Source organism: Megalobrama amblycephala, linkage group LG11 (genome assembly GCF_018812025.1).
Source record: "Megalobrama amblycephala isolate DHTTF-2021 linkage group LG11, ASM1881202v1, whole genome shotgun sequence".
Lineage (NCBI taxonomy): Eukaryota > Metazoa > Chordata > Actinopteri > Cypriniformes > Xenocyprididae > Megalobrama > Megalobrama amblycephala.
This window is the reverse complement of record NC_063054.1, coordinates 26980924-27002381: the sequence shown is the minus strand read 5'-3', so window position 1 is coordinate 27002381 and position 21458 is coordinate 26980924. Positions and strand designations below refer to the sequence as shown.

At 36.8% G+C, this 21458-nt stretch overlaps 2 protein-coding genes across 2 annotated transcripts; both read left to right on the top strand.

Annotated features, from left to right (window-relative positions):
- The first annotated feature begins 243 nt into the window (after positions 1-243).
- erh (ERH mRNA splicing and mitosis factor) lies at positions 244-2052 on the top strand. The gene is made up of 4 exons (XM_048207024.1): positions 244-398; positions 1036-1123; positions 1221-1341; positions 1436-2052. Exons 1-4 carry the CDS (start codon positions 396-398, stop codon positions 1536-1538), a joined length of 315 nt encoding a protein of 104 aa, XP_048062981.1. The 5' UTR covers positions 244-395; the 3' UTR covers positions 1539-2052.
- Positions 2053-4585: 2533 nt separating this feature from the next.
- smek1 (SMEK homolog 1, suppressor of mek1 (Dictyostelium)) lies at positions 4586-19985 on the top strand. The gene is made up of 15 exons (XM_048207023.1): positions 4586-5687; positions 5792-5847; positions 7526-7624; positions 7756-8373; positions 14145-14222; positions 14316-14432; positions 14671-14787; positions 14865-14996; positions 15094-15196; positions 15359-15517; positions 17481-17650; positions 17733-17875; positions 18151-18341; positions 18480-18691; positions 18784-19985. The coding sequence occupies exons 1-15, from the start codon at positions 5546-5548 to the stop codon at positions 18901-18903; spliced, it is 2457 nt and encodes an 818-aa protein (XP_048062980.1). The 5' UTR covers positions 4586-5545; the 3' UTR covers positions 18904-19985.
- Positions 19986-21458: the final 1473 nt, after the last annotated feature.

Sequence of the window (21458 nt, the reverse complement as noted above, 5' to 3'; positions counted from 1 at the left end):
AAAGGATGCACAGTATATTACATCTAACACAAAACGGTATGATATTGTTGCAAAAAAAAAAAAAAAAATATAGCTTCTAAGGGACCAAAAGATAGGAGTTTAGCCATTATTTGCTGGTTATTACTATGTAATTCCAAACCCTCACAACTATAGAATTTTAACAGTGTTTAGAACACTTAGAACACATTTTTGAGTAAAAATAAATTCATAAAAAAAAAAAAAATACACTTTCGTCTTGTGTACACGCTTTTATTTTGAAAAGCTAACTCGTCATCGCCACTACCGGAAGTGAATGTTCGTTTGCACATTTATGCTCTTTCTGTTGCTACTCTCAGTGAATAGCCGTCAGCGGTTAGCACATCATTCATCGTGACTTTTAGATACCGGGAGCAGATATGGTACGTATTTCAGTGCTATATTTTATATTATGTTGTGTAACGTTACTATTGTCGTTTGTGTTGTTAGAAAACCGTGTTTTATCGTCTGCATTGGCACGTTCAAAATGAACGCGGGCAGCTAGCAGCAGTGTAGCAAGACAACGTCGAATATTCAGGAAATTAACGATTAGAGAAGTCTTCTTGAATATTTTTTTTAAATTCTCTTATTATAAAGTTAAGCTATGACCTTAAGCAAACTCATTTTTAAAGTTCACCCGTAGTAAAATCTGTGTTTGTTAGAAGCATCTAGACTGTTTTGTTTTGGGGGAGGGTTGGAGTCCAACAGCTGATGTTTTCAGGGTCTTATTCCAGAGATTCCGTGTGAACATTTAAACGAGTTATATTTAATTTTACTTATTTCATATGCCAAACGAGAACATCATATTAAGATATCATCCATTTAATATAAATATGATGTATTAATTTCTCTGTCAGATGTCAAATAGCACTAGAAAATTACTAGCAGTAGGGGGCTCCACATACTTGGAGTATTTCTAATCACCATTTCTAATTCAGTTTTTATGTATTTTTGATCTTAAAATGTGTAAACGTATGTATAATTTATTTACGCTTGTTTTTTTTTCTTCCTGGTGTTCAGTCTCACACCATTCTACTGGTGCAGCCCACCAAGAGACCAGAGGGAAGAACATATGCAGACTATGAGTCTGTCAACGAGTGCATGGAAGGTAGGATGTTTCTTTAGTTCTTAATAGACTAGAAATTAATGTCATGAATTATTCTAATACATTTCATTCATATTTATTCCCCTCCCCCAACAAAAAGGAGTCTGTAAAATGTATGAAGAGCATCTGAAGAGGATGAATCCCAACAGTCCCTCCATCACATATGACATAAGCCAGCTATTCGACTTTGTTGATGATCTTGCTGACCTCAGCTGTCTTGTGTAAGTAATTAAACTTTTTATATTACAGTGCATAAACAACACACAAGATCATATCAATCATGTCCATTTCTCTAACTCTGGTCATTTTAAACAGGTATAGGGCAGACACACAAACCTACCAGCCCTACAACAAAGACTGGATCAAAGAAAAGATCTACGTGCTGCTGAGGCGTCAAGCCCAGCAGGCAGGAAAATAAGGAGTGTAAAGAGCTGAATTATTTCTAAAGCTAGTCCCCAACTGTATCAGAACTACGCTACATCACAAGAAAAACATAGATGAACCAAGTGGTGAAGTGATGCCGCTTAGTTCAGATTTTGTTGAATGCATGTCTATTCAGTCAGTATGTCAAAGAATAGATTGAAAATATTTTGCATTTTAAATCGCATTTTTGTAACTGGAGTTAGGGACTTGGGATATTTATCAGACTAGAGGGTAAAATTGGGGGGAAAAGTGTTCAAGATCTTTTTCTTTTTTTTCCAATCCCTCTCAAATGATGTGTTTTCTTGTTTTTTTTATTTTTATTGTGGTTTAATTGTTTTTCCATTCAGTGAAGTATAAAACTTACACATTTCAGATTATGGAGATGGTTCTGAGTCATCTTATATCCCAAATTTTGTCCTCAGTACTGTTACAGGTTTTGTTGGCCTTCTCTGTTTTGTGTATGTATCCAGTAGTCACCACTGGAAAATAATAAAACATTTCTCACAAAATCAAGTTTTGCTTTTTTCAGCAAGGACACATTAAATTGATCAAAAGTGATGTTAAAGATATTTATAATGTTACAAAATATTTCTATTTCAAACAAATGCTATTTTTTTGAAATTTCCATTGATCAAAGAATCCTGAAAAATACTGAGCACAGCTGTTTGCAACATTAAGTGTTTCTTGAACACCAAATCAATGTATTAGACTCATTTCCGAAGGATCGTGTGACAAAAGACTGGAGTAATGGCTGCTGAAAATTCAGTTTTTATTTTAAATTGTCATAATATAACCACAACAGTACTGTTTTACTGCATTTTGAACAAATAAATGCTGCACTGGTGAGCATAAGAGGTGTCTTTCAAAAACATTTTACTGACCCCAAACTTTTGAATGATACAGTATAATGTGTAACACATGGCAGAAATTTACAACTTGCCTTTGAACTAAATTCAAAAGCCTTTTTTTGGCTTTTGTAAGTATTGTACATTTACACATTTTGTCAGAATTAAGTAATACTAAGCATTTCAGAGCTCTCGATAATTTTGAAGTGTTAATGACTATAGTCATATTTATATGCTCCAGTTTGCAGGATTTTACTTTGTTAAATTATTTAGGAGACCTGATTGTGTTTGAAAACTTAAATAGATTCTTCACAATTTTGTACCCTGACCAAGGTTAAAAATAAGATTTTACCAAAAAATCACCTCCAGATCACAGCTCCTTTGTTAAGGAATGCGGGAAAAAGTTTCAATCTAACAGAAAGGAGCTATTTTCTGGAACAAATGTGAATAGCACTGTACAGCGCAGCATGACCGTCCTGTTCTTCAACTCTCAGCATCACACTGTGCTATACTGTACTGTGGCATGAATGTCCTGTTTTGCAGCTACAGGGGTAATTGTTCAAATAAGAGCTTGCTTCTATGGGATACGCAAGCCCCCTACCCCCCCCCCCCCCCCCCCCAACACACACACTTTACCTGTTGTACAAAAACTTTTCTTTCGTGTTCTTTCGTGGCTGTAAAGCAACGTTTTCTATCAATGTGGAAAAACACGTTTTTGCCTTAATTTTAATTTCTCAAGAATCGAAACAACCTTTGTCCTGTAAAGAAGCATTAAACTTCATTAGCAGTAATTGTGTAATGACTGGGACCACTAGTTGCCAATACCTTTTGGAGTGACATTTGTGATCATGCTTGGTGCTGTATTGAAAACCCCAAAAGATTTCATTCTTTTCTGTTGGTTCCACGATCCACTGTGTACTTGCATTGTTCATGGAAAGTATTTAGTACAACTTGCATTGTACTTGGAAACAGCCGAGTACAAGACCTCAAAGTACTAAGAACACAATAACGTTAGTTACAAATGTAAGATAAAGCTGCAACAATTTCTGTTTTGTAACAGATTTGCAACCTGGACAGTCTGGCTTGATCTGTGTGATAGTTGTGATGTGCTTCTTAGGCCAACTCTTGCATTGGGAAAATGTATATCAACTGTAGTGTTATCATATGTGTGTTATCATGCTTCTTTCAAACATTTTTGAGTTAATTCAGATTTTAGAGAAACTGACAGTACTTTCGAAAACATCCAACCCGATTTCATGAGAAAATGTAACTATTTTATGAGGCGTCAATTTCGTATGAATTAATATGATGTGATTAACATACGTTTTTTCAAAGAAAAAAGGTAAGCATGAAGGTCCACCCCTAAAATGAATCATCAGTTCTTGTTTGTATGTAAACTTGTGAATTGTGAGAAAGGGGTGGGGTTTAAGGGACTAAATTATTGGAGAAATCCAGCATACATCACCAGAGAGAAGTCTGTCGTTTCACCAGCAGATCGAGTTATGACATTTTTATTAAAAATCATTCACATAATTATATTGATCACAATAAGAACATTAAGATACATTTAGAAAACATGGTGAATTTTAATTTCATGCTGACTGTAACCTTTTCAGGTCATTTTTCAAATACTAATACCAAGTTAACCTCCTAGCAACCACTCACAACACCCTAGCAACCAGACCTATTATCAACAACATAGCAATGCCCTGGCAGCTTGCAACACCATAGCATTCTGTCAGTCAGTTTTGCATGGGCAAGCGACTCTAAAAATGTAGTTTGCAATTCCTTTTACAGTTATATAACCTATGAGCTGGTGGTGCAACATGGTTATGGCTGAAGACCACATTGGCTATGATAGGAACTAAAGTTGACTTGATTAACATGTTCCAAGCATAGCTTTTCCAACAGAAGCTGCTGCTGTTATTTGTAATGGCTGTTAATGAAACTACAATGTATTTGGTCTCAAAGAAAAAATAACAGCACAACTGTAAGCATCTGCATTTAACTGTACAGGAGTAGGATGACAAAACATATGAAGTTTATTATCTTTACGCGCGCTCCAGCAGTCACTCGTTCACGGAGCTGCGCATGTTCGCTCTTACTTTCACCCTCATTCACATTCCTCTCCATGTCCCTTGTCTTTCACCAGCAGTGAGTGTTTAGTGTTATGAAACCGTGTGTCTGCGCTGGACATTTTGGCGCACTGTGTCTTTAAACTGTGGCGGCGGCCCTGCGCCTGCAGCACAGGAAACCCCGTAGCGACTTTCTGAGGGGACCCAAGATGGCCGAATCTTCACAGTGGGGCTAATAATTACTTTTCGTCAAGTCGCTGCTATTTCATGGTGCTCGACGGTCGCGCTGGCCATTCGCCATCCCGGAAAGCGTAACGAGCGAGTGTATTCGATTAGTTGCATTAGGGAATGTTTATCTCTGTGTGAAGAGACTGGCTGGTCCATCCGCGGCCCTTAGCCAGAATATGGCGGAATACTTGGAGAAAATATAGCTTAGCTTATTATGAACGCGCCGCTTTATACACGACTCTTCCCGCGTTTTCACCGACCGCGCGCGAGTATAATGATCAAATAGAGTTATCGGTAACTTACGTCTTCGGAGTTCATTCGCGCATGTTTCCAACGTTTATGTGTTAAAATGACTCGCGCGAGGAGATAGCCTGCTAGCTGAGGCGCTAGCTACGCTAACCCCGTTTGACTGAATTAGTCGCAGCGTTAGCTTAGCCTAGCTAGCTTAAAGTAAGGGGGCACGGAGAAAAATAAACACATTCTGGATTCGTGCTCTGGTTGCATGTTTTTAAAGTAATCTCTCACCGTTTCACCTCCTTCTAGAAACGGAAGTGCTTTTTTCGTTGTTTCGTTTATAAAGAGTTCAAAATATTGAATATGTTGTGGAGAGTCTCGGCTGCACACAGCAGCTAGCTGACCATCGCTAGACTGGTCAGAATAATCTTTCTGGACAGCTTAAGTTTACTGTTATAGACCCTACAACAACATACTGCATCAGCTTCGAGACCGCTTGCCAGTGAATGACATACATTTCAGCTTGAAGTTGACCGCAGATTCTGTTGCCTCTTGCAAGGCAAGGACGTTGAGATTTATTGAATCAAACGCAAAAGCCTATTTGAGAGTTACTTGCAAGGATGACTGACACTCGTAGACGAGTAAAAGTGTACACTCTGAATGAGGACCGCCAGTGGGATGATCGGGGGACGGGACATGTGTCATCCGCATACGTGGAGAGACTGAAAGGCATGTCTCTCTTGGTGCGCGCCGAAAGTGATGGTAGGTTTCAAAATACTACTACAAAAAAAAAAAAAAAAAAAAATGATGTACATGGTCACTTTTCATTGACATTGCAATTAAGATGTGCCCGTTCTTTAAAACAGGATCACTGCTGCTGGAGTCAAAAATAAACCCTAACACCGCCTATCAGAAACAGCAGGTGCGTTTAAAATGACATGATCTTATTGACAACTCATCAGTGTTTTTTGTGTACATAATTCATAATTATGTGCTTTACATGTATTGGGTAAAACTAGTCAAGTATACTTCTGTCTTATAAAAATGCAAGACAGCACAGGTGAATGGGATAAAAATTAACTAATAAATATCACCATTGATACTTCCCCAGTTGAAAATTCACAGTACCTGACATATTAAATAATAGTCAGAAACAATTTCAGAACAGAAATATAGCAAGAACAGTTTATTGAAACATTAGACAAATTTTTTTTTTTAAGTTTTCATGTGTGTTTTGTTTTGTATATCATATTTTATACATCAGCTTTTTATGGGTCATATAAAATATGGAGCTCACACCCAAGAAGGAAAAAAAATCAATTTTATTCAGAGGTTGCAAAGTGAGCAATTTGTCATTTTTATGATGTTATGTATTTGATGATGTTATTTATATGCCCAGAGAGTAGATGATATTGTGATAGCTTGTAAAGCAATGCGATTTGTTATGACAGACTACTAACATAAATGCAATAATAGTTGTTAGTAAGATGAAATTAAATGCTTTGTTTTATGATCAAAGCTCTGTGTTTTTAATTGTAGGAGGGGAAAGCATATAATGCAGTGCAATACAATAAAGTTATGACTGATGTACAAACAAACTTCAAAAGCATGTTGTATATTTAATACATAGATTTTAATGATTTTTCTGAAAAATTATGTATAAAGTATACCTACGTTGCTTTAGTCTAGTAAATGTTCATCTTAAAATATTACTAACAATATAAAAGCTGCTCTTGTTTACTTTATAAAAATCATTAAACATTTCACAGCAAAAAGACGTGTACTATGGACAATTTTTGAATTATTTTAAGTAGCCTTTTACTTGCTAAAAAGTATGAGCCATCAATCAGAGAAGGACGCAAGCATGTAGAAGATTGTGTACAACAGTTTTTTTTCAGCAACATTTTGGTAATTTAGAGGCCTTAGAAATTTATGTAACAGTAGGTGTTATAGGGTTACGATAATTGCTTTGTATTACAAATATTCTGAAATGTTGTTTAAATATGTTTAATAAGATAATTCCTCATACACATTCTAATTTGCATACACTTCCAGAATATAAATCTGAATGTTGGATAAAGCCTGGTTCAATTTTTTTTTTTTTTTTTTTTTTTTTTTGTGACATAAAAGGTTTTCACAGAAGGGGTTTTGGATCTCTTTTCATCACTCTATACATAAAAAAAATACTGTCAACAGACATATTTTTTTGCTTTTTTGTTTTTATGAATAAAATATATAAATCAGGCAAATTATATATAAAGCCCTCTGTAAAAACCTTCAGAATATAGAACTGTAAAGTTTGGTGTATGTAAGCGCATAAACTCATTTTGAGAAAATAGCCTGTACTGTAATTGAAAACTACACACAAATCGATAGTGTAACAAAATAAATACTTAAAAATATACTTTAGATGTTTTCTATCTACTAGTCTGAAAGAAGACATGTTATGGAAGCAAAATAGCCCAAAATTGACCAGTGCATTAAAAAAAAATGGTTTATCCTGTAGTGTCTTGCCTTAAACTATAGATCTCTGTATGTTAGTACTTGTAGAATAACTTTCTTTGGGCATTTGTTGATGGTATTTGTGTTTTTCTTTGAAGGACACATTAATAGTCTGGTCTGAAGCTGAAAACTATGACCTGGCCCTCAGCTTTCAGGAAAAGGCTGGTTGTGATGAGATCTGGGAGAAAATATGTCAGGTGATTATGCTTATCACATTGATCATGATTTACATTAATATTTTATCTAGCTTCTCTTTTCTCTAACTTCTGCATGTTGGTGTAGCGCTCTATTCTGAAAGACTTTTTTTTTTTTGTGTGTGTGTTTACAGGTCCAGGGAAAGGACCCATCGGTAGACATCACCCAGGAGCTGATAGATGAGTCTGAAGAGGAGCGCTTTGATGACATGTCTTCTCCTGGCCTTGAACTTCCACCATGTGAGCTCTCCCGGCTAGAGGAGGTGGCCGAGCTGGTGGCCTCATCCTTACCGTCTCCGTTGCGGCGGGAAAAACTGGCCCTGGCTCTAGAGAATGAGGGCTACATCCGCAAGCTGTTGGAGCTGTTTCGCGTGTGCGAGGACTTGGAGAACCGAGAAGGTTTGCATCACCTCTACGACATCATCAAAGGCATTTTCCTCCTCAACCGCACGGCGCTCTTTGAAGTTATGTTCTCCGAAGAATGCATCATGGATGTGATCGGGTGTCTGGAGTTCGATCCGTCGCTACCCCAACCGCGGAGGCATCGAGAGTTCCTGACCACAACGGCACGGTTTAAAGAGGTCATTCCCATTTCAGACCCAGAGCTGCGGCAGAAGATTCACCAGACGTACCGGGTGCAGTATATTCAGGACATGGTGCTGCCCACCCCCTCTGTCTTTGAAGAAAACATGCTGTCCACGCTGCACTCCTTCATCTTCTTCAACAAAGTGGAGATTGTTGGCATGCTGCAGGTGGGTTTTCCTACTCAGCCGTATGTATGTGATCAGTAGTGAAGTTTGTACTATTAGTGGTTGAGTTAACTGTATTGAGTAGGGCTGGGTATTGACATAATTTTCACTATTCGATTCTGATTCGATTTGATTCAATATCAATTAGTTTGGATATATATCAGATGCAGTACATGGCAAGTTTTCTCGAAGAAAAAAAAACTAATTCTGTAAATGGGAGTCAGTTGGCACTATATTACTATAATATTGAAGGTTAAAATGAACTTATTACATACAAACACTTAAATTACACTGAATTATATTTTTCTTATAATAAATAGTTATAAAACTAACTTTAGAATTATGTAATCATATTTATACTCCAATTCGTTTTTTGAATTATAAACAAATCGTGGCTGTCATAACTGATTTTTTCAAACATGCATTAAATATTGAAGAACATTAAAAATTATAATGAATATGTAATATGGTGCTTATGTTTATCAGAATGCTACTAGTTCATTTTTCTAGCTGATTAATAAGTTTATGGTCCCTGAATATGGTTTTTCTGAGGTAAATGTGACGTTTATAAGCTGTTTTATTGAAGTCTTTCCGTGCTTGAAACTCTTATTGAGAGATTACACATGATATGATATGGATTTCGGTAAGTTGCACTGTATCTTTTAACATACCTTCAGATGTTCATTTGTTTATTTTGCACTGTAGCTGGCATTAAAGTGGAGGAGATATCGTTTCGTAAAAATGAGAATCTATTAAAATTGAGAAATCGTTTTTTTTTTTTTTTTATAACTTAGCCCTAGTACTGTGTGTAACAAACTGTAGATTAAACTGTTCTTCTAGCATCATATCGCACAAGTAACGTACATTGTCAGGCTCGGTATGTGTCATTGTGGCTTCTCACTACAATTTTCAGAGCAGCAACTTCCGTCTCAAATACATTGCATCCTCAGCAGAAAACCTTGCAGGGACTGCAGTGAATAAGTTGACATGCTTTTGCTGCTGCTACTAATATTTCCTTGTTTACATTGCCTGAGAACATCACATTGCTCTTGATGAGATGCCCGTGGTGGGTTGTAATGTGGTTCTTTGCTAAAGGTCATCATAAATACCAAATGTTTTCCACATAAAGATGTTGATAACAGATTTAAGGATAACTGCGCTAACTATTTTTTCAGATGCATGTAATAATCATATTTAGTAGAAAATTGATTGTGGTCAGTGTTATTAATTTATTGATGTTTTGTTTTTGAATGATGCTACCACTTTACCTGGGACGAGTTAAAACATCTTAAATGTATATTTAATTTGTTAGATTTTACTGCAGTAGTAGCTAAACTGATTTAAAATATACTTGGAAATGAAAATGGTTTGATATACATGCTTCTCACCTAAGCCTTACAGTGGAATTGTTTGATACTGGAATCGGAGTAAGGGGAGGGGGCTTGTTTCCATGGGAACGGCACCATCATGTTCTTTAGAGCCATATCATGTGATGTCACAAACGCTTGGCAGGCGTGCTGGATGATAATTTTCTCCAAACTCCAGCCAGCTTCAGTACAGTATGGTTGTTTCGTCTATCGTTGCAGATAAGGGTGCATATTATATGGCACACTATTGTTTTAATATTACCATATCCCATTACTAATACTACCTGAAGGTTATCTAGCAGATGTTGAATAAACTGGCCATAGATGCTAAAAGCCATTTCTTATGATTGTCTAAGCAATTAGATGTACTTTCCCATGACACTGTGGTCACAATGTTTTCGTTCACTTGCCTTGTTCCTCTTTTTTTGAGGTGTAATCTTTTATCTCCATGACAAGGTACTACAGTAAAATACAGTATCAGTCACATGTCTAACCTTATTGTGAACGTGCATTGATCAAATATGTCACAAGTCACCCTCATTCAGCTAGAGGTCAAGTAAGGTTACAAAACAGATTTGAGCCTCTTTGTGATTTGCAGCTTTATATTGAGCTCAGATGTCATTAGGATAATGTATTTAGACAGTTGTAAATTAACATTGATCAAGAACTAGGTTTAATGTGGCAAATCTGGTTAAACAAAAGTATCTTTGGTTGTAATTCACACAATATGAAGGGATTACGTATCAAGAATATTTTATTCAATTCAAACTGAAATACAGGCTTTAAAATATTTCAATAAAAATTGCATCCAAATATTTACTCATTTTAGTAGGAGTGGTAATCTTTAGGTACCTCACAATCCGATTCTGAGTCATTCATCATGTAATTCAACATTTAGGGTTTTTTCTTTTTTTTCCGGTCAGACCAGGGTTAAAAATTAATGCAATTAACAATAATAACTTGCCAAAATTAATGTAATTAATTTAAATAAAATAAAAAGTTTTGTTGTTGTTTTGATCTATTTAACATTGTAGAGCTGCATGATGTGGGATACAAGTCATAAGTCACCACACATTTTATATATATAAATATGTGTGTGTATATATATATATATATATATATATATATATATATATGTGTGTGTGTGTGTTAAAAATTGTGATTGCAATTTAAAATGTGATTTTTAAAATGAACAAACAAAAAATCATGAACACCAGGTTTGTTGTGCTTGTTTGTGGGGCTGCAGAATTTGGCCAAAAATTTTGTTTTTATTTATCAATATAACTACTACTAATTATTATATTATTACTAAATAAATATATTAAAATAAAAAATATTACTATTGTAATAACACTATTTCACTGCAGGGGGGCTATAACTATAAATCATTAGAAAGGTCTAGGTTTTATAATAAAATATTAAGTTAATAACAAATTGTTATTTCTTAATTTTTGTGCAGAAATCTTATGCGTCTACTGAGAGAAAAAAACCCTGTACAGTTCTCTATCTCTACACTTGAGAAAAACGTATTTGCCTATGTTTACTTCAAGTTTCTTAATTATTTTTCCTATTTTTACCCGAAATGGAGCGTGGAAAGCATGTCTCCAGTTCCTTCCACTGTTGGAAAATGAAGCCAAAATATCCCAGAAATGGTCGTTGCCGATTACGTCATTCAGAGCTAGAGTCTACGCAGTAGAAAAACTGAGGCGGAGCAGCGGTATCAATGTCCTGCCCATGCTCCCGCTCCCGCAGACTCAATTGCAGGCACAGCCGTCAATCGTGATGTTACACCCCAATTTTACAGCATCAAATAACTAACTAAAACCAAGCTTACTGGAAAAACGAACAATTCAACATACGTCTGCGTGATAACTACCTAAAATGACGGAAACCATCTTTAGGGAAAAAAATATATGAAGTGTAATTGGATTTTAAGTTCGGCGCACATCCCATTCGATTACTTGGAAGGTGGGGTTTGTGACCTATACTGCAGCCAGCCAGCAGGGGCAATCAAAATGCTTTGGCTTCACTTTTCAGGACTTGTTTGTGGCAAAATTGTTACTCGCATAATGTAATGTCTGTTTCATTCATACTTGTAGCTGAAGGGCGTTTGCTTAGAAAGTCCACAAATGAGACTCCTACAAGTAATAAAACTTATGTTCCAGAAAATCACTTACATGGACAAAGACATCCGGTGATACCAGTGAAATTTCACAATTCTCAATTGATTACAATTTACAATTTCTTTACCACAGAAAAACTACTAGCCTAACTAATATAAAGTTCAAACATTATTGAAAACATGTGAGTCTTCAGTAATAGAATAAGAACAAATAAACAAACTTTACTTGAATAGCCTGCTCACCAAGACGGGCATTTTGACATATATTTGTTGTGTGTATTTTTCCGTTCAAGTGCAAGATGTGAAAGAGTACTCATTTCAGCACCCGTGAGCTGGCCCTCATGTGTGGGCACGGAGAACCATCTGACTCTGCTCTCTGTGTGCGTGCGCACCAAAAACAATGTGCAAACACTGAACAGAACCCTCTGTTTCTTCCTGTGCCTGAAAGTTTGCTAACTATATATATTTTCAAAACATACAAGTAAATAGAAGATAATAAAGGGCAAGGCTCGACAGTGCAAGTGTCTTACTCACATTTGTGACTAAAAAAATAGATGTGTGTGAACTCGATTATGGAAAAACAGTGATACAGCCTAATATGATTGTTAAACTTTAGAGGAGATTATTTAATTAAAGAAATAACACTGAGAAGCACATGACGGAACGAAGGAGACGTTCTGAATGAAAATACACATTCACTCTCTGACAGCAGATAGTGCTGTGTAACAGCATAAATGTGAATAATGAAATATAGCTAATGCATGTTGTACCAAAGTCTGTACACTTGAGATTTTTTATGTCTAATTTTATTGGTGCTTACTCGGTTAAATTATGTTTCTGTTGAGTTGTTTAAGAGGAAAATTGAATTGGCATTACTAAACGTTGGAGTTTGCTCCCTCGTTTCCACCTCGCTTTTAAATTAGAAACAAATATAAACTCTCATATTAAACAGAACATTTATTAACAAAACGATTAAGACGGATTGAAGGGACGGCATACGCCATGCTGATCTGTGCTGCGACTCTGTGGCTCACGCTGAATTGAGCAGACGCATTCAGTTTTTAATTGTTGTGTCTGTTGTAATGTCTGGGGGGGATTTATGGTGGTGTAAACATAATTTATTCTGAAGCAATATTTTTGTTAGTGTTTTATCAGCTTTTACATGCTTAAATCTGTGCATTTTTGATATTTACCCCAGGGTGTTATTTACCTTTTATAAAGACCATTTTCTTTAACCTTATTAAATGTATGTGTCATCTTTCATGTCAAATTCTTACGTTTGATCAATAAGTTAAAGTAAGACACTAAAGGGCTGTTACCAATCAAATTAAATAATTTGCATAGCAAAATTACAACTGTAATAAATAATATTATGAGATTAATGTTTTAAATACATTTTTAAATATACAAATGTTGGAAAAAATGCAGTGATACTTTTAAACATGAAACTAAACTGCCTGTAGGTGGCGGCAAGTCACTTAATGAGTGAATCGAGTCATTCATTCAACCGATTCGTTCAAAACGCTGAATGTGCAATAGTTCTGCTGTGATCTTTGTTTGGAACTATTTTTGTTGGTGAAATAGAACAAAAACAGTCAATATTGTGTCTAAAATGTAAGCAACTACTTGTTTATTGAACTATAAAATCAATGTAATATTTGCAATCATGATAATATTCAGCAAAATATCTCCCTTGGTCATATTAACTATATCATGTTATAAATAAAAAGCTAAACATTTAGAATTTTTACCTCCGTATGTTTCTTCTGTGAACTTCTTTGTGTGCTGTTACTCATTTGTTTTGAATTCTCTTAAAGTTTCTCACAAAGAGACAGGCAGTGTGAGCCTCAACAGCGCGAACTTGTTACCAGAAATACACTCTCCATTATCAATCGTTGTTTACAAAATGTAATAAAATCAGCGTTTCAGTGCCTCCCTAGTTTTTTTTTTTGTCACTGAAGTTTTAATCAGGCTACTTGTCCAGTCGGGCAAGTAAAATTCTCTTTCACTCGCTCCTTCAAAAAATCCAGTTGTCCCAGACAAGCGTAAACGTCAAGCCCTGCAGATGTTTTGTCCTGCAAGAAAGAAAAGAAAAATCTCACACGTGAGAATTTGAAAGCAGTTGTCAGTTGAGTTTTGTGTATTGAATATAGGCCTACAGTGTTCCATACTGCATTCTAAAAAAATTTTTGAATCGTTGAAGAGAGAATTGCAATGCATTGGATAATTGATTTTTTTCCCCCTCTTCCCGCTCTTTATTTCTTATGCATTTTTTTTCTTTTCAGGATGATGAGAAATTTTTGACCGAACTCTTTGCACAGCTAACTGACGAAGCCACAGATGACGACAAGCGGCATGAACTGGTATGATAGCAGCATTACTAATGGATTACTAATGGATGCCTCCTCCTCAACATAATGGATACATACAAAACTCATATTGTGTGTCACATCCAGGTAAATTTCCTGAAGGAGTTTTGTGCATTTTCACAAACGTTACAACCACAGAACAGAGATGCATTCTTCAAAACGCTTTCCAACATGGGAATCCTGCCAGCGCTGGAAGTTATTCTTGTAAGAGATCCTTGCTATTTCAAAGAACATATTTATTGTCAGGTGTCAGTTTTTTTTCTTTTTAAAATTGTAACATCTTTACTAACAAGCAAATGACCTTTTTATATTTTATCAAGACCTTGTGCATCTGAAACGGTCTCTTGACTAGCTTGAACTTTCCTATCAATAAACACTGTAACCTTATCTTGCTCTTGCTTCTCTGCTGTATTTACCAATGTGTGTGTGTGCTTTGTTAAAGGGCATGGATGATGTTCAGGTGCGTGGAGCAGCCACTGATATCTTCTCCTACCTGGTGGAGTACAACCCCTCCATGGTGCGAGAGTTTGTTATGCAGGAGTCTCAACAGAATGATGATGTAAGTCAGACATGCCCGCTGACCCATGTGATCATGCTATCTACCTGTCGTCCTCACTACTTGTCTCTATTTTACAGGACATTCTGTTGATAAATCTGATCATTGAGCATATGATCTGTGACACGGATCCAGAGTTGGGTGGAGCTGTACAGTTAATGGGGTTGCTCAGGACGCTAGTGGACCCAGAGAACATGCTGGCAACTGCTAATGTGAGACCTTAATACAAATGTAGTGCAATGTATCAAATTCGTCAGAATTTAGAAAAACATGCTACTTTAATTTCACTAACTGTCTGGTTCTCTGCAGAAAACAGAGAAGACTGAGTTCTTGAGTTTCTTCTATAAGCATTGCATGCATGTGCTCTCAGCTCCACTTCTTGCCAACACCACAGAAGAAAAACCCAGCAAAGGTAATAGTGAAGGTTTTATGTGCATGTGCATGCATGCTTGTAGGATGCATGCAGACTGGATGTGCTGGCAGCCTTTTTGAATCATTCCTCAATTGAAATATGCAAACCTATTTAAAGACGTAACATCTGCAGACTTCTCACTCTGTGTGTTTGTCTTGTCAGATGATTTCCAGACGTGTCAGCTGCTGGCTCTGATTGTAGAGCTGCTCACTTTCTGTGTGGAGCATCACACGTATCACATAAAGAACTACATCATCAACAAAGACATCCTCCGCAGAGTACTGGTGCTCACTGCTTCTCAACACGCTTTCTTAGCTTTATGTGAGTATATGTATGCACACACGTTTAACATTCATAATGTTACAAGAGTGGGTCAGTTGTTTTTGAATTCCTGTCAGACAGTAAGGGTTTTTGCTTGCTCGGTCATCCAGTAGCTCAAATTTCTTATTGTCATGTCGCCATTCTCACTTGCCTCAACACCAACAGTATATTTTAAAATGTGTGTGTGTGTGTGTGTATGTATATATATATATATATATATATATATATATATATATATATATATATATATATATATATATATATATATATATATATATATATATATATATATATATACACACACACACACACAAATATTTATAAAGATTCATACCATTCTTACGCTGCCAAGGCCTTGTCTTTATGAGAATTTTAGTATTAATGATTTTATGTGCTTTGTCATTTTTAATTTGTTTTTTTAAAATAATAAATATTTTCAGTTTTAGTTTTCAGTTAGTAATTTTACTTTAGCTTAAATATATTTCAATTAATTGCCAAGGCAACATTTCTAATTTTCGTTTTCCATCTAATATTTCAGTTAAGAACAATATTTTTTTAATAGTTTAAAGGGGACATAACACACACAGTTTCTGCCAATCTCATGTTTATCTTGAGAACCTATACAGTATTATTGCATCCTTCATATCTCTAAAGAGTCTTTAGTTTTATCAGATTTATAAAAGACAGATAGAGCTGTACCGCTTCTTTCCGAAAACAGTCGAGCTCCTGGAGGCGTGCCGTAAGCAAAGCCAAAGAGTCACAAGCAATACATCATTGCATTATCCCTGGATAACTTTTGATTCACTATAAGTTCGTGTTGTTTACGTTATATGCACTTACGTGCCGATTGCCAACAAAACGGAGACATTTTATGCAGTTTTACTTACCACCTGCTTTTCTGACTCATGACGGGAATCTTTTATAGCTGGGGCCGCTCCATATTTCAGTTTCAAACGATTTGCAAATCCGTCGAACTGGGCCTCGTTTATAAAACATTTGTCGCCGAAATGCCAGGAACAAACAAACACACTTGCACAACTCCGTTGCTGCCCTGGAAAAACAAACTTCATCCACTGTTCCCTTAACGCTGGGTTCTTTGGGAAGCTGAACAAGCTTATCTTTCCCTCACAACCAAAAACACACTTCTTTGGTGACATTGTTGATTTCTCTGGTCTTAAAACAAGATAAATCTTACTTGAGCAAGTCCAGTACATCACTGCCGACGGCTTCCATAACCCAAACGAAGCACGTTGATGGGCATGCTTTTGCTCTCTCTCTGGTTTATGTGTGTGAGCACTCTTCTGGGAGAAGTGTCCATACAGGGAATTTCGCCCTTTATGACGTCATACAGGGCCATAGTCGTAAAAAAAAAAAAACTTTCCAAAACTTACACGAACCCTGTAGGAGTGTATTTGGCACAGAAATACTGTCATATGTCCAACTTGTTTTTTGAAACTTTGGCCATGTTTAGCATGAGTATCCAACTCTTTAACAGTGTAAATAAGTCAGAATTCATGAAATAGCATTGGACATCCCCTTTAAGTTAGTCAATGATTTTTAATAAAAATGTCATAACTCAATCTGCCGGTGAAACGAGTACATCACTGGTTCGATTAACTTGGTGGGGTTTGATACTGAAAGCATAAACATTTTTTGAAAGACTAAACTAGACTCTAAAAGATGAGCAGTACTAGACAAATGACATGGGACATAATTAGTCACGCCACTCACCATGGGAAGATTCAAACCGCATAATCAATAACTATGTGATGCTGATCCATTTCTACAAATGAAAGGCTCTGTTGATAATGATTACTGTTACATTATTACAACACATGCTGGGCCAGCAGCATTAACAAGCACTAATTATACCACGCACTCAATGCTACCCCACTGAGAGACATCAGATATAACTTGGCTGTTAAATCCCTCTGTACCTTTCTCAATCATTTCTCTTGTTCAGGTGCTTTGCGTTTCATGAGGAAAATCATTGGCCTGAAGGACGAGTTTTATAACAGATACATTATGAGGAACTTCCTGTTTGAGCCAGTGGTCAAAGCTTTCCTCAACAATGGATCGAGATACAACCTCATCAACTCAGCCATTATAGAGATGTTTGAGTATGTCAGAGTGGTGAGTACATTTATCCAATCATCACATCTCTTGATGCTCCTGAACATACCGTTAGTCTGATATATTGTTTTTGTGTGTGTAGGAGGATGTGAAGTCCCTGACAGCTCATATCATAGAGAACTACTGGAAAGCCCTGGAGGATGTAGACTATGTTCAGACGTTTAAGGGACTGAAGCTCCGATATGAACAGCAGAGAGAAAGGCAGGACAACCCTAAACTTGACAGGTAGGTGGTCATTTCAAACCATTGTCATATGGATCATATGGACCTGAGACAACTGATATGGAGAGAGATTTTTTTTTTTTTTTTTTTTTTTTTTTTTTTTTAACTGTTTAAATCTGGTCTAAGGCGAATTATTTTTTTTTTTTTTTTTTTGCATTTGACTATTAAAATTCTTTTTTTTTTATTTTTTTTTTTTATTGGAAATACTCAGATTCATTGTGCATGTAATAGTTATGTATCTTTTTAGTGAATGTTATTTGTATGTCTGCATGCCTCAGTATGCGGTCGATTCTGAGAAATCACCGTTTTCGCCGGGATGCGCGGACGCTGGAAGACGAGGAGGAGATGTGGTTTAACACAGATGAGGAAGACTTGGAGGATGGTGAAGCTGTGGTGCCGCCTTCAGATAAGATGAAGAGTGACGAGGACCTGATGGATCCCATCAGCAAGTTCATGGAGAGGAAGAAACGTACGTTACTGCTACATGCAGATGGCATGATGTTGATGACCCACTACTACGATTCCCTATCTGATTGCAAGATGCTTTAATATAACTTGCATTGCTTGGTGCGTTTTAGTTGATTACTTGTTTTATTTTTTCCCCAAGTGAAAGATTCAGAAGAGAAGGAGGTGTTGACAGGGAAGGCGAGCCTCTCAGGACGGCAGAGCCCCAGTTTTAAACTCTCCTTTTCCAGCTCTCCAAAGCCTAGTCTGTCCTCTCCTCCTACCGCATCCCTCCACCCCGGTTCACCTGGTTCTCCAAGCTCTCCCGGGACAGGAGCCCGGAGCTCCCCACCTACGGCAGCTGTTACCACCAAGGTAATTACTCAGGCTCCAACACTGAAATGATTTTCAAAAATTTTATTTTTTACCGCTCGCTTGTTTTTGACGGCGTCTTGCTTCCATTCCAGGGAGGTCTAGTGGGGTTGGTGGACTATCCTGATGATGATGAAGAGGATGAGGACGAGGAAGACGCAGACAGTAAAGAAGAAAGTCCTCCGCTGTCCAAGAAGTCCAAGCTGAGCTCCTAAAGCACTCCCTCTTCAATCAGCACAGTCATGCTCAAAGGGAGCTTCATCCAGAGACTATTGCAGCGCTCAGCCTAGAACTCAAAACTGAAACTAAATGAATGAATACATAAATGAATGGATAAATGAACGAATGCAGCCCCCCGCAGGAGTCCATGGGGCGCCATGTGAGGAACGGAGAAATGGAGAGCAAGAGAGGGAGAAGATTCGGTCACAGAGCGAAAAGGTGAATGTCTCCACGTGGAGTTTGTCCAAGTGCCAATCTGCAAGAGAGAGAGACTCGTGAAACGGACGGAGAGATTGAAGATGAGAGAAACTGGTCTGGACAAAGAATAATAAAAAGGATTTAATAAGAAATGAATTTCGACAAAGCTAAAAGTACTGGGGGGTAAAAACGACCTCGCACACAGTCAGTCAGTCACTCACAGACACTCAAACTGTTGCCCCACAGAGCGTCCCAGGCTTGGACCAGGACACACTGCCCCCCCTCTCAGGGAAGGACCTCACATGACCCGAACTGGGCCAGCCAATCCACAACCACCACTCACCTTTGCTGACATCATCTCCATTTCTTTCTCTCCTTCCTCTAAGCCCTTTTTCTGTTGCCATTTTTTTTCTCCTGATTCTTTTTTTCCCTTTATTTTTTGAGTTTCTAGGTCCAGACGGGACACTAGGGAGCAAAGAAGTCTGGGTCGTCATTGTTTATGATGTCACTGTTGTTCTCGTGGCTCAGCGGAAGTTCTTCCTCTTTCAAAGCCAGCAGTTCCCTCCTTTTTCTTATTCTGTTGTTCTCCTCTCTCATTTTTTTAAATGACAAAAGAGACCTGCCTTTAAATGTTCAGGACGTTTTCAGCCGCACTTGAACAGGTTTTTAAAACCTCAGTGGGGGGAGATAGTTTTACCCTTTTTTTGCCCTTCAAAACTGCAGATTTTTTGGAAAATTTGTAAGCCCGTCTTGATTAAAGATTGAGTGGAACTCTAGATGTGATCGATTTTTGTCATATCTTCATTTTCTTTTCTTTTACATGAGTGTACTCTTAGTTGTTCAGTATATTTGGGACCATTAAAAGATCTTTGCTGTAGTAGATCTCTCACGGTTGTGCTGGTTCCCTGTATCATGTCAACTGTGCTGATATTTTGTCTTTTGAAATGGGATTTCATCACTGAAATGATCCTCCTGTCTGCTCGTCTGAATACGTCAGTGGAAAGTCCTGCCTCTTCTGACTGAAGCTTTCTAAACCACCTGCACACAATTAAAGATAACAATTTTTATTTTCTGAAATATCATTTGTTTCACTTTGTACTTGAAAACCCTGAGAATGGTATAATCATGCACTAGAGGGCGCACTTCACCTTCATTGACATGTTTATGCAAAAATAGGAGCCAGAAAGTAACTTTTAGTGTATATACATTTCAGGTCAGAAGTTTGCAAAAATTAAAAAAAAAAAAAAAGGTAATTTATTTGATTACAAACACAATAAAACAGTAATATTGTGAAATATTACAATTTAAAAGTTTTGTTTTCTATTTTATTATATTATATTATATTTAAAATGTAATTTATTCTAGTGATGGCAAAGCTGAATTTTCAGCATCATTACGCCAGTCTTCAGTGTCACGTGATCTTTCAGATTCGATTCCAATAGGCTTATTTGGTGCTAAATTATTAGTATGGGTTTTTATCAATGTTGAAAACTTAATATTTTTGTGGAAACTGATATTTTTTTCCAGGATTCTTTGATGAATAGAAACTTTTTTTATAAAAAAAATAAAACGGTATTTATTTTAAATATAAATCTTTTGTTACATAATTGTCTTTACTGTCACATTTAATCAATTTAATGCATACTTACAGAAATAAAATAATAAATAATCTTTGAAAAGTTTTTGAATGGTAGTGCATCACGGTTTCTACATTTTCCATAAAACGAAACATTACCAAATCAGAATGATTTCTGAAGGATCATGTGACACTGAAGACTGGAGTAATGATGCTAAAAAAATCTTTATCAGAGGAAATAATATTTCACAATATTACTGTTTATACTGTATTTTTTATAAATTTACAAGAAAAATCAGGTCTATGGAATTTGCATGACATGCTGTAAAAATTAAGATATGTATTTCCCTAATTTAATTCTCATTTGCACAAATGAAAACTATTCTCAGCTTGTACAGATCAATCCTGGTCTGTTTTCTGTTTTAACAAGCAGTAGCCTACATTTGATACGGCCCTTCTCTATTTATGATTTTTACCATATGTCGTTCCACTTCATCTCTTCTCATCATTGCCTGAATGCAATATGTCACATCTTTGGGGAGATTATGCTCTCATAAGCAACACACACCTGCCAATGTCCTGGCACTAACCTGCCTTTTAATTAGAAATTTAACCATGACAAATCAAGCCACACAGACGCTCCCAGAGTTCAGCTCATCCCCATCCGACGCCAGTCAAATCCAAGAGCTGCTGGCTGTTCCTCAAAGGAGACGCACCGTGCCAACATCACCGCACGGGCTGAAGTGTCTCCCTCTTCGTGTGTGGTGGTCTGTGCGC

Excerpts from the sequence above, each read along its gene's own strand:
- erh (XM_048207024.1), top strand. Across the intron at positions 1,124-1,220 it reads TGTCAACGAGTGCATGGAAG|GAGTCTGTAAAATGTATGAA; the intron begins GTAGGATGTTTC and ends CCCAACAAAAAG. Across the intron at positions 1,342-1,435 it reads GCTGACCTCAGCTGTCTTGT|GTATAGGGCAGACACACAAA; the intron begins GTAAGTAATTAA and ends CATTTTAAACAG.
- smek1 (XM_048207023.1), top strand. The coding sequence starts at position 5,546 with ATGACTGACACTCGTAGACGAGTAAAAGTGTACACTCTGAATGAGGAC. Across the intron at positions 5,848-7,525 it reads CCGCCTATCAGAAACAGCAG|GACACATTAATAGTCTGGTC; the intron begins GTGCGTTTAAAA and ends TTTTCTTTGAAG. Across the intron at positions 14,788-14,864 it reads AGTCTCAACAGAATGATGAT|GACATTCTGTTGATAAATCT; the intron begins GTAAGTCAGACA and ends TCTATTTTACAG.